Source organism: Euprymna scolopes, chromosome 12 (assembly GCF_053919585.1).
Source record: "Euprymna scolopes isolate OS-2025 chromosome 12, ASM5391958v1, whole genome shotgun sequence".
Classification (NCBI taxonomy): Eukaryota; Metazoa; Mollusca; class Cephalopoda; order Sepiida; family Sepiolidae; genus Euprymna; species Euprymna scolopes.
The window spans coordinates 47,190,120-47,204,642 of record NC_136493.1 but is presented as its reverse complement, the minus strand read 5'-3'; the positions used below and the strand labels follow the sequence as shown (position 1 = coordinate 47,204,642).

Below are 14,523 nucleotides of genomic sequence, written 5' to 3'. Positions count from 1 at the left end.
AGCGAAACAGTACTGTATGTGGATGACTATAGTGCTCCTCACCTTGAGTTGAGCATATTGAGAAGTGAAACACGAATTACCATTAGCATAAAAAGCGACGCTCTTTGTGTAAACAAATCGAGCGGAGGTATTTCAGACGATATCAAAACATCGTTAAACTCACTACTCGTTCAAGCAGCCGCCAATAGCGTAATGGTTAGGAGCCTTGACTGCCGTACAAACGGTCGGGTTTCAATCCTGGCTTTAGGTAGTTGCCTGTCTAGCCGCACTGATGAGCTGCGAAACAGTACTGTATGTGGATGACTATATATATATATATATATATATAGAGAGAGAGAGAGAGTATAATCAAGTTAAACATCGGTAAGCATGTTAATATTATTTACGTATAGAGTTGTTTTTTTTCCTACAATTGCAGTAAAAAGTACATGTTAAATGTGGAGATATTTTTTCAGACGTAAAACTATACTCGTGAGGATGATTTATCGATTTTAGGTTTAGTGGTGGTTTAAAATCAATAAATATCCATTATTTTATTATTACCAATCAGCAGTGGAAGATTTTGTGTTAAACAAAATTAAATATAAATGACAATTCAAAGAATCGTTTTTGGTATCGGAAAATAGGCAAAAAAATTTCCGATACTAATCCGGTACCGCTAAAAATTCCGAGTTTTCCGATTCCTGATATATATATATATAGTGGAAATGGTAATTAATAAAAACTGAAGAAAGTGCTCAATACTGTTGTAGAGCAAATATGCGTTTTATTTTTTATTTTTTATTACCGTATCTTTCTGTTAAGTTATATTATTGTTTTCAAACGGCCAAAAAACGGCCGGGTAGCTAAAACAATAATGTAACTTAACAGACAGATACGGTAATAAAAAATAAAACGTATATATATATATATATATATATATATATATATATATATATATATATATATATATATATATATAACTATGAACACAAGTATACTAGTGGGGGACACCCGGCTTTGCCCGGTCGTAAAATGCGCTTAAGTATAATATTTTCATTTGTCCAGATTTCGTATATATTATTATAGTGTCGTGATTTCAAAAGTAAAATAAAAAAAAATGTATTTGGGTACTATCCGCTAGAATCGAAACTGAAGCATTCAAAGCTGGTGACGTTAACACTGTACCAACGTGACACGCATATGAACCGCTTAAAAATTAAACTAAAATAAATTAAGATAAATGTACAAAATATATAACGATTTTTTTTTTCAATTTTGACCCCTTAAAAACTATTTTAATCAGCTAAAGACCCATAAAAGAACCGTCGCTAAAAATATCCAATCATTTGAGGCTCCTAGCCCCGCTCTGCGACTGTTAGTTTCGGAAGAGACAGAGTTTTAAAATATGAGGACACACATACATATAACTCTTATATATATATATATATATATATATATATATATATATATATATATATATAAGAGCAAATAGTTAATAAAACATGTTAAAAAACACTTTGAAAAAAGTTAAAAACATTTAATCTGAAAAGGAAACACTTAATAAGTGGATAGTCCTTAATCCGCGGAGTTTCGAAGAAATACTTTCCTTCTCATCGGAGGGTAGGAATTAGCAAAATGCAGGATCGGATTTTGCATACGAAAGTATTTGATGAAACTGCAAGTAAGTCAAAGATCTTATTAATGACAAAAAGTGAAGCAGAAAGAATATGGTGAAGAAAAAGGTGATTTCACGAGAATGGATAGTCTGGTGAAAGACGGTAAAAGCCAAAAATGTAAATCCAAGAAAGTTAATTAAATTTCCATTAGCACAAGTAAAATCCAAGGAAATCGCGTAATTGGAAGATGGTCCAAAATAATCCAAAAGGCCGAAATCCGTGGAATAATTCACAAATGTATACAAGGAAAAGGGGGAAAAATTCCAATAATATTAATAAAAGAAAAATAAGATACGGCTGCTGAGACAAAGTGTAATTAAGAAAAATCAGTAAAGAAGAAGAGAAAAAAGATTAAATGGTGATAGAATTAAATATAAAATAGAAAAGTAAATGTACAAAAGGACCCAGAAAAAATGACGTTAAAAGGCGCGAAAAAATGTAAGGCAAAAAAAGAGGTCAACTGAAATGTACAGGTTATTACTTTAGAAAATGTCAGCAAGAGTTATTAAAATATCCTAAATGGAAAAAATAGATTAACCAATAAATAAATAAATAAAAATAAAATAAAATAAAAAATATTATATATATATATATATATTAATAAATAAATAAATAAATAAAAATAAAAAATAAAATATAAAATAAAAAATTATTTTATATATATATATATATATAAAATATTTTTTTTATTTTATTTTTATTTTTTATTTATTAATATATATATATATATATATATATATATATATATATATATATATATATATATATATATATATATATATATATATATGGGGAGAGAGAGGGGGGAGAGAGATGTTATTTCTTTGTTTTTGTTTTTCGATACGTTTTGAATGGATTCAATTATTTATACGAAAGTGCATTATTACTTAAATGCGAGTTAGGAATAATTTTCCCTTTTACCAATTTGGTACCCCCAAATGGAGAGCGGCATATATATTGCTGTTTGTTTGTTTGTTTGTTTGTTTGTTTTTAATATAATTATCCACTGACACGTGTTTCTACATATATATATCGTTTGCATATCGTCGAGTTGCTTTATTCATTTTGTTTTATTTTCAGTTCCGTGGTTCCCACGCAAAATTGCTGATCTTGATAAATTTGCCAATTCCATTTTGACTTATGGAGCTGAACTAGACGCTGATCACCCGGTGAGTAACGTCTGTCTCTTAATTAATGTCCGCCAATTTTGTTGTTTTAGTAAATAAGATCATAAAGCTTGTATTCAACATTTTTTCAAAGAACTTTGAAGCAAATTGTATCTTTTGCGATCAGCGCCAACTACTCCCAGAATACCCTTTATGACCGAAAAAAAAAGCTTTAAGCCAAATCTGAATAATTGTCTGGGATTTTTTAAAACCTAGATGCAAATAAGACAACTGGTCCCGGCAACATTACAGAAAATCCTCAAAAACTGCAACTATCCTTACAAAACTGTCCAATCGTTTTTTTTTTTTTTTTTTCTTGTTTTTTTTTTTTTAAATAGTGCTTCTACACTATTGGTACAAAATTTCCGAAATCGTAAAACTGAATTTCATATGAAAACAATGGCATCTACGTATTACTCGTATTTTTAAGATGATTATATCCAAACGTTACGAAAATCTATAAGGTAGAAAAGTATTTATTAAATATTTTAATAGAATTTGATGAAAATGATCGTAAAACACAGGTGAGTTCATAAGGGAAGTAATTTTCCGTTCTGATTTAAACAAGATAACGGTAATTTTTCACCTGCTAACACGATTAAAGTTGTTTTTATTTTAATAATTCAATAATATTCAGGTATTTTTTTTTTAATAATTCAATAATATTCAGGTAATTTCGATTGCTTATTTTGAAAGCTACCATTGTAACTTATTAGAATTGACAAAAAAATCAGTTGAAAATCATTGGGGGGGGTATCTAAAACTCCATTTATCGACTAAAGAAATCTCGTCCCAATTCTGTAGAAGCGCAAAAAAAAAAAAAAAGAAATGCTTTCTATCTCATTGAAAGATTTAGTTGATTTACCAGTATTTAAAATTCTCCACACTACAGTGCAGAATGAGCGGTCTTCTGTAGTCATGAGTAAGTTGTTTGAATCTGTAATAAATCAAGATGATGTCAAACACCCACAGAAAACAAATAAACAGCTGGCGTGCTGATTGTGATATTGCGGAGGATCAGTGAATTTATCGACGGGGATTCGATAGGATTTAGCATAAAGGTTTGCTACACCCGTGTTAGTTGATGAATATCTGGAACTGCAAAATCTTTTCTTTACGGTAGCCTTGTTAATGTAGCTTTTGACGAACAGAAGTTTGAATCATATAGAATAAATACTGGTGCGCGTCGGGGATCAATTGTAGGTTCTTCACTCTTCCTGATCTCTATAAAAGATTTTCCAACTATTTTAAGATTGTTCTTTAACGTCTATGCAAACAACACGACTATTTATGGCAGCACTTTGAAGATCATTAATGAACAAATCTTCCTTCTAACGTGAAGCACGTGACACGATGAGAAAAACTTCTATTTCCTATAACCTCCTTTACACACATGAGATGTTACAAGTATGACGGACGGGACCCGAGCAACACCGGAGAAAGAAGGAAGGAGCAATAAAGCGGCAACAGGAAATTTACCACACGGCCAGACATCCTATTTTTAGATATAATGCACGATTGAAGCAAAGGGGCCTATCTGTGGCGGGGAAAATATTTTAAAAAAAAGGAAAAAGAAAGAAAGATTTTCTCTCTCGCTCATTTGATGTCGGCATGAAATGACGTGTTTTCTTTATGCTTGAAAAAAAGTTTAATTACGTAAATCGCATATGGAGCACTGATGGATGACAATTTCGTGTCGCGAGGGACACAAGGTCCCTCATTGGATATTACAGCAAGGATGGTATCAGAAATGCGTGACCATCTCTGTAAATTGGAACTTTTATACAACGAATCAGATGCATCCTCCCGGAGTAGCGAAGCGATTACAAATGATGCGAAAAAGAAACAGTCGGTGATATGTTCTCAACCAAAGGACAAATACGTATAACGTTTTCTTTTGTTGCATGTATAGTGTTTAGTGTCTTCTTGTTTTTTGTGTGTGTTTGCGTGTGTGCAGGTGTGTACACATATCAACACTTCACAACCAGGACAGTTCTTTTAACCAAGGATGAATAACATCTTTTCTGTGAGGTACACCAGACAAAAGAGAAATATATCTTAGATGTTTGTGGTTGTCTCGCTGAAATAAAGACAGTTTTCCTCCGAAGAAACTCATTACTGTCAAATTATATTTTATATATTGTTATATATTGTTGCTAAAGTTCCCGCCGTTTTTGTTTTTTTGTTTTTTTTATTGTTGTTTTTTTTTCTGAGAAAATCAAAGAATTTTAACAGCAAATGTAAGTTCGTGTGGGACCCAAACTCCAAGTTTTTGTGTGAATCCTATCGACTGAATGTGGTATGAAATTGTCACAAAATCACACTTCATCTTTTCACCCAATTCTTTACATGTCTGAGTTTGTCTTCATCATACTTGATTGTTCTTCAACGAGGAGTATCATTGAGGTCAAAATTACCGTGTTTGAATCTGGTAAACCAATCTCGAATAGTTCTCTCAGCTATAGCGTTTTCTCCATATACGGCACAAATATCCTTGGTCCCTTCATTCGCTTTTTGACCTCGATTAAAGACGAAAAGAATGAGGTGTCGAAAATGTGATTTTTATCTATTTGGCCGTTCTGAAAAAAACAAGAAAAAGTATATGAGCAAAACAAATATCCTGTAGAACAGAATACGTGCTTTCTAATGATATGTAATACTTTGCCAAAATTTTTTATAAAACGGTGGAAACTAAGGCATCAACCTGACAGTATTTATTTCCGGTTCATGGATTTGTTTTAGGTTTGAAAACGGGTCATTTAGTTATCGGGTGCTAGCAATATGACCCGGGTTCCGCTGAACCAAATGATCTGTCTTCAAACATAAAACAGATTTCGCATAAATATTCTTAAAGGATTATAAAATTCACCCCCACCCAAAAAATTAAACCTGATATTCACAAATGTACTTAAGGCCTTAGACGAGTTAACACATGCAGATAATATCCTTTTCTGTCTTTCAATGTATTCAACTTAACTACTTAAACCCCTACCCTGTCTACTTCACTCCCACACCCCTTTTCAGTCTTGTTTTACAGACGTATTAATTTCATCCCTTGTTTCTATTTATAAATCGTTTTACCGGAAGTTAACCCGAGATCTTCATTGCAAAGTTTCTTTGATATAAGCTAGACCGCCTGATGAGGTCTCTACTTACTAAAAACTAGTTGACCGAAACATGGTTACAACCATGTAGCAATACATTACTGCTTAGGTAAAAACAAATAAAAATATACCTTGCTCTACTTCGGTATTGAGCACGCTTGTATTAATCGGCGTTACACTTAATTTGTTACCTTACCTCTGAAAAGTAACAGCCTCAATATATATATGTCAGGTCATATCATATGCTACTGGTACCATGTAACCCAGTACTACCGGTCTCATGGCGACTAAACTGGTTTCCCCACCAGACTTGTTTGGTGAAGAGGGTGGCTAGTCTCCCTGAAGGATTAAAAACAAGACATTCCAAAGGGCGAATGAACCCTTTTTCGGGGTCAACGGCCAACTAGCACCATGTGTGTGTGTGTGTGTGTGTGTGTGTGTGTGTGTCGAGGTGGAGGGGGCTCCCGTAAGCAGTGGTGAAGGCAGCCTTTCTAGGAGAAGCAAATCTCTGATTTAAAAAACCATAAAGCGGGTGACCAGTACCCACATTAAGATGGTCTGCAGTTTAACTTGTTGCTAGCTATCTTGCTCTTGCTGGTTGCTGGATCTCAACATCGAGAGACTTAGCTGTCGTACAAAGCTAAGACTCTGTAACATCATCTGTGTATAGATACTCCCTCAGGCATTTGTCTACTAAAATGGTCCTGTGGCGATGGCAGTCATTTTGGGTTCATGGACTTTAAGTGTCTGAGGGAGTGGCACTCGTCTGACAAGACGTTGCAATCATCATCATCATATATATATATATATATATATATATATATATATATGACACACAAGAAACAATTTAGAAAACTCCTTACAGAAAATACGACTACCATGGCCATCTCATATTGCGACCTGCGCCTACTCATCCTTGGGACATTGCTAATTCGAGCCAAAAAAAAAAACGAATATCAACCACTAGATTGGGTTTGGGGTGGTGAAAAGCGTACTCAAATGTTTATAGGTGCATCATCTGATCAGTCAGTTCACTAATGAACACAAGACGGCCCATGTGGGATGAAAACGTTATTACGTAATATATATATATATATATATATATATATATATATATATATATATATATATATATATATATATATATATGTTTTATTTAATGTAAGGTCTGACAAGGTTGCTGGATCGTAGATATGGTTCGGCAACCGAAACATGTGTAACTAAACAGATGAAACGGCAATAAAAAATAAAACACATATTTGCTCTGCAATAGTATTGAGCACTCTCTTCAGGTTTTTACTAATTACCATTTTTGCTATATATATATATATATATATATATATATATATATATATATATATATATATATATATATCCACTGGACGATCGGTAAAAAGTTGAGCATCGAATGATGCAACAGCAAGTCGTGGGAATATATACCAGAAAGAAAAGTTAGAATAAGTTCTACACCATCCACTATGATTATGCAATTCCTACAGATACGTACCTAGAAAACGGAGCTATTAAATCTGATATAGCGATATAGAACAGGAAGGGAAAAGTGGAAGTTAGTGTCCCCAACGAAGCTGAGTTAAGCAGGAAAAGATAACCGAATACCAAGGTCATATACGATATGAAAAGAAACTGGAATCTTAGGAAGATCTGCGCCATTCATGTAGTTATTAAAGGCACAGGACTCACGAAAAAGAATTTCAGAAACTACCCGGCAAATATACCCGGTAAACCCAGAACAACAGAGGTCCAAACAATTGCACATCAAGGAGTGGTTGAAATATTTAAAAGATCTATCGGTTGTAATATATATGAAATAGCGAATGAATATCTGGCATCCGGTAAGATGCCCAATTCCCACTTTAACATTGTACAAAACGATAGGGAAATTAAACAAAAGGGTTTTATATATATATATATATATATATATATATATATATATATATATATATATATATATATATATATATATATACTAGACTACCCGTGACTCGTTGGGTCAGTATGTTGTAGTAGCTATGAAATTCATGTATGAGCGTGACACTTGTGACGTAAAGAAAATAGTTTCTTTTTTTTTTTTTTTTTTTTTTTTTTTTTTGACATAACAGAAACATTTCTATGAAAGTATATTAAAATGAAAAACCATGGGCGGATCACTGAAACATTAAAAAAAAAAATCCTCCCTATTCATGTAAAGTTACCTATTTTTCCGAATAATCGCTCAAAAATCGAAAATTAAACATGATTTTCCTACGAATCGAACGCCGACGAAAGTCATTTAGCAGTAAAAACCACATGAACCTACCGATGAGAACTATAAAAATGGAAAACCTATATTGGAATCCTTCAACCAAGTTATGGAAACACAAAATCTAAAAAATAATAATTAATAAAACCTGAAGCAAAAAAACAAACAAAATAAATAAAACCTAAATAAATAAAATAAAACTAATATTGAAACAGATTAGTAAATGTGTCAACAAATTCACCGTTCTCACACAACTATTTTGTATCTAGAAATGTAAACAAAAAATAAAAAAGAAGGAAGGAAAGGGACGGATAGACAGTAGTAGTAGTAGTAGTAGTAGTAGTAGTAGTAGTAGTAGTAGTAGTCTTGGCTTTACTACAATTGTTCTTATGTTTGTTGACGGTTAAAGTTGTTTAGTTGTAAGAAAATAGCGACAGTATAGTTATAATAAAGAATAGTTGCAAAACACCCCAACTCTTCCCATGTTAAATAATAATTTCGAAATAATAACGTTAATATTTCAGTGCGAAGGTCAAACTCTGCAAAAGAAGCGATTTGTATTTATTTGTTTACGTTGTTATGGGTTAATGTTTAACGTTGTTATGGGTGAATGTCGTACACCGGAAAGTGGGTTACATCACTCGTTACAAGGTCATATGAGTTCCATAATTATATATATATATATATATATATATATATATAACTCATCTGTGCAAATCATTATATAATGATTAGATCACTCTGACAGTCGTTAAAAACATTTTTAAAAAAGGAATGAATGTTTACATTCCAACAGTATTTCTCGCGGTTAACGGTAGTCGAATGGATTAGGTCCATGCTAATGACGCCAGACATGGCTTCTGTTGTCGGGTTCGAATCTATCGACTGGTGTCAATCGTGACGCCCTGCACTGATGATTCCTGAAAGAATGAATCACTAGTGTCTGTGGATATTTAATAATTATTATAGCAAATAATTATATTAAATAAATATATATTTATACTATAATATATATATATATATATATATATATATATATATATATATATATATATATATATATATATATATATATATATATATATATATATAGTCACACACGTGACGGGGGAAAAGGGGTTAAAAAAATAAAAAGCAAACAAAAGGATATGGAAATGAATTTACGAAAAGCAAACATTTATCGCAGGCAGACAAATTTTCTGCGTAGGGGTATCGTCAAGGTCCCAGTAAGGTTCAAGTTTCCTTTTTATTAGAAAAAAAGGTTGAAACAAGAAACGGCAATTTGTTCGCATGAGATAAGCGGGATGCAAAATAAGCACAAGCATCGAACACGACAAAATTGCGAGAAAGAACGAGACGAACACTTTCAAATAATATAAAATAAATTTGTTAAAGATACGGAGAGATAGATTTAACGAGAAAAACAAAATATTCAAAATTTATGGAGTTTGGGATATTTCTAAACATGTAAACTGAGCGAAAATCGTGCAAAAGAAAGAAAAGGGCTTGACAGCGCGACCACGAGGAAAAACTCATATTTTTTTTTCTGTCTTCTTTTTTTGTTTGTTTGTTTTTGTCCTTTTTCTTTTCAGAACTTATGAGCGACACATTTAGTCCGAGAAGCTTCTCTTGTGGGAGTAGAAAGTTAACTTTAAATAATAAATTCACAGTTTTTCAATACTTATCTTTTTCATCCCCTTTTCATATCATGTCTGCGACATTCGTTTTCGGTTCTCCAAAATACCTTCTCGCGCTGTTAATTAGGATATTTCCCGCTTCGGGAAAACGGGTAGTTAAGCGTTCTAACTCGCATTTGGTCGGGATATTTTTCCCTTCGGCGTTTCCATATTTGTAAAACGCGTCATATCGCTTAAGAGTTCCAGAGAAGAATTAGACTGGACTCTAGTCGAAATGGGTGAGGGAAGGGGTTTCGCCTCCTGCTTTTTCTTTCTTTGTTTCGCATCTCGGTCTAAAAATAGAATTGACGAAATCTTTTTTTTTTTCCGTGGCTGATGAAATATTTCTAGCTGGTTGAATCTTTGGTTTCCGAGATAAGATCACAGTGTAATAACTGTTCTGCCGCTATACGTCACCTTTTCTGTCCTTGATCAGTGGAAGAGGATTCCTTCAGACTGACTTTAATATTGGGTTTTAAAGGGGTGAGGAATTAATGGATTCTCGCTCAGTTCGAACATACAATTAAATGTTTATCTTATCGCTAGCAGATAAAGACAAAAATAATTGATGTCGAGGTCGCCGTTTGTAACAATATATATATATATATATATATATATATATATATATAGTAATTTTTATATACCTACAGACACTAATGTTTCAGCCTAGTTTCATCAGCGCAGGGTGACACAATTACTACCAGTCCGGAAATTCGAACACGAATCCATCTCTGACTTCGTTAGCAAGGAAGAAACCTGACGGTTAATCTCGACCACGAAAAACATCGTTGAAATATTAACATTTATTTTTTGAATGTCGTAACATCCGGCCATAGTGATCATGATCTACGCATGCGAGCTTAGGTGACCGACTTTCCATTTCAACTTTAAAGTGTTCAACAGTAAGAACCGAGTTTCTTAAAGGGTCTAACATAATTATTACAATATCACACCTCATCAACTTTCGACGATATTTCTGTTATGAGTTGTATATATATATATATATATATATATATATATATATACTAGCTGTACCAGGCCACGCGTTGCTGTGGCTCAGTTTGTTAAAATGGAACACATGTGAAAGTAGAGAAAAGTTTGATTCTTTTTTTTCAAGAGAATGTACAAATTCTTTTTTTTAACAGATGTTAAGAAAATTAACAGAAAAATACTTCCATCATTAATTATGCAAAAAAAATAAATAAAATGTTGATTTAGTGTTTCAATATGCTTATAAATTACGATAAAACTTGCTGAGTATGCACTGTTTTACGGTTGTTGTAAAAATGGAACGGAAACTTAAATTTCGCTTCATTTTAATCTTTCTTAATTTTTTAATTGTGCCCCCTCAAACGAATATAATCAAAACAGTAACATTCAACAATTGTACTTTATGTATATAAAACACAAAATATTTATTAAAAAAAAAAAATTTTTCTTAAAAGTTAATAACGAAAGGGAAATAATTCCATTTTTAAACGAAAAAGTCAGTTTATCTAACTTACTGTATTAATGCTATTTTTTTAAGCAAGAAAAAAAAAGGTAAATATCCAGATACGCTACTACAGAACACCGACCACTCTAATTTGCTTTTGTATAGGTAATTGAGGTCGCTGACAACGAATCTGATAGTCAAACTTGGGGCAAATTTACCGTTTGCATGGTATTTACCCCTGAACCCACGAACTTCTTCCCACCATTTTGCAGCTTCCGTTTATGCTACGCGCATGCACGCTGTAGCATAAACGACGGCTTCACCAAGCAAACTACGTTGGGGGGAGGGGATTTTTTTTTCCAGGACATAGAATTTTCTAATTTTCAAAAGTACATTATAGCGCTTTTTGGGTGGAAAATTTAAAATTAGCTGAAAAAGAAATAAAATAAGAAAAGGAAAGCACACCAAGTTCGAGTAGGGGGGGGTAATTTATCTGTTTTTTTTTTGTTTGTTTTTTTTTACCTGGAACATCGAATTTTCAAATTTTCCGTAAGTAACGCACCGACATTTACCAATTAGAACACCATCTTGAATTTTCCAAGTCATCGGTAAACACTGTATGTTTTTCGAGCTGAATAAATATGTTGGGTTTGTATTACTGTACACATAGATTCGAAGAAGTTGTCAGAAAACAAATATATAACAAATAAATGTTCGCAAAGGCAAGATAAATTACTTTTCTACCTAACTGGATATATTTTTCGTGTTTTTATTCAATGTAACATGTTTATTCAGCTCGAAAACTATACAGTGTTTACCGATGTATTGGAACATTCAAGATGGAGTCTGATTCTTTCTTTAACACGGTAAGTTTGGGAAAAGATGTTATAAATAAAAACCGGATAAAATACTGTTAAAAACTCGCTCAATACATGTTACTGTGACATAGGTTGACATATATTCGGCGTGTTTTTAATAGTATTTTGTATAGTTTTTATTTATAACACCTTTTTCCAAACTTACGGTGTTAAAGAGGGTGTGAGACGCCATCTTGAATTTTCGAATACATCGGTAAACACTGTATGTTTTTCGGGCTGAATAAATATGTTACATTGAATAAAAACACGAAAAATATATCCAGTTTGGCAGAAAAGTAACTTATCTTGCCTTTGATAACATTTATTTGTTATATATTTGTCCCCCCCCCCCAAAAAAAAAACAAAAAACAAATTAGAGTGGTCGGTGTTCTGTAGTAGCGTATCTGGATATTTACCAAAAAAAAATATATTTAGGTTTGGCTATAAATTCCTAAACTCATTTCACCGTAAATAATTTAGGTGACTGAAATAGGAATCTAATTGAATCTTTAATTTCCTGAATAGTATCCGATAATTCATTTTTCTTCGAGTTATATCGAATACATTAATACGGACTTTAGGGGCTTTTTTCGTAATGTTACTGTAAAAATTATTTTTTATTGTTACAAATTACGATGCTTTAAAAAAAAAGCAAAAATAAATTCTTGCGTTTTTTATTTACTACTGAAAACCATAACTTTAGTAAAGGTATTTTTTGTTTAAACAAAATAAAACATTTTCACTAAGAGTTAAGTAAAAATAATTAGTTCATTATATTCTGCGATCATTATTTGAAAAATACTTCAATTTTCATTAAAATTCGTTAATTTCCTGATGTTTGGTGAATTTTTAAGTAAAGGGAGGAGTCAAAATGTGTATACACTTTGAGCGTCGGCATTCATTTTGCGACCACGTGTGGTTAATTTAAATATCCAGTTTGGCAGAAAAGTAACTTATCTTGCCTTTGATAACATTTATTTGTTATATATTTGTTTTTTGACAACTTTTTCGAATCTATGTGTACAGTAATACAAACCCAAACTTCGGAGGTTGGAATCCCCCCCCACCTAAAATGTACTTGGAAAAATCGATTTTATAGTGAGATTTAAGAATGGTTAGTCGAAAAAAAGGTGAAAAACAAAACAAATAATCAATAAATAATTGTTACCAAAGGCAATAAATGCTACTTTTTTTTACTTACATTGAATATTTTCAAGCGCTTTTCTTTATTTTTTAATAATCTAATGCGGGTGTGTGGGTGCCAAATACCTCCAGATTTTCTACCATTTCCCGCTAGATTGTAACCGAAATCTCCAGATATAGCAGGAAAACCGCTCAATTGTAACACTGGTCACGTGACAGGAAGCGGTAATAAATAATTTTCCCTAAATAAAAAAATGGCCTCTCGGTACAAAGAAATCCACCTATTTATCATAGAAAAATTAAGTATAATGTTATAATTAAAAAGAAATATATAAAAACACACATGGATATAGTAAACATGTTATACCAAAACGTGGAAGCTATCCGTCCAGTGGTTTTTTAGACAATTAATTCCGAACGAACCAACATTTACATTTATATATATATATCAACGACACCAGCCGATGTTGGCGGCGACGGTAAAAACCTGTTTTGATCAGCGGTCAAAGTTAGAATATTGACTGAACAAAAGAATGAACCCAGCGAAGGAAGGATGAAATTTTTACTATAAATTAAGGGCTTCGATGAGCTTCGGAAACAAATACTTGGAGCAATTAACACGCACGCGCGTAATGAAACGTAAATAATCCGAAGGACAAAAATATGAAAATAAACCTGCGCGTGCGTAATCAAATATAAACAATTTACAGGAAAAAATATATATGAAAAAAGGAGACAAAAGAAAGGTCAAATTTCAAAGTACATTCAGTGAGTTTTTCAACCAAAACTTTAATTTCTCCAACATCTCTCTCTTACCCAAGAACCTGTATCTAATTGAGCAGACGATTTCTTGTTTTATGTGAACATTGGCTGTTGATATATTTTTCTCTCGGTAGAATTTGAATCATTAAATCATTTCATTTAGTTAGGTATATTTAATTTTATTTTATTTTCTTGAACCAGACCTTTCTCTCATATTCTTTTACCTGCACACACCAATAATACAATAATCTGTAACACACTAAACAAACTAGAAATTCCTATCGTACAAACCACATCACTAACCATAAGACATATATCAAAAACTACGAAACATCTCCATAACAAACCAGTTTCCAATGGAGGTATATACACTATTCCTTGTCATAATTGCCATCATAAATACGTTGGTGAAACTCAGCGTAAATTGGAAAAAAGGCTCAGTGAACATCTACAGAATGCCAA

General features: G+C 32.4%; 1 protein-coding gene across 2 annotated transcripts in view; it reads left to right on the top strand.

Moving 5' to 3' along the window:
- LOC145291271 (protein henna-like) overlaps positions 1-14,523 on the top strand; it is a 118,871-nt gene that overhangs the window by 64,624 nt on the left and 39,724 nt on the right. For both annotated transcript variants that reach the window (XM_080136897.1, XM_080136896.1), the window contains exon 4: positions 2,739-2,827. In XM_080136897.1, the coding sequence (XP_079993023.1) occupies positions 2,739-2,827 (89 nt within the window). The remainder of the gene's footprint in view (positions 1-2,738; positions 2,828-14,523) is intronic.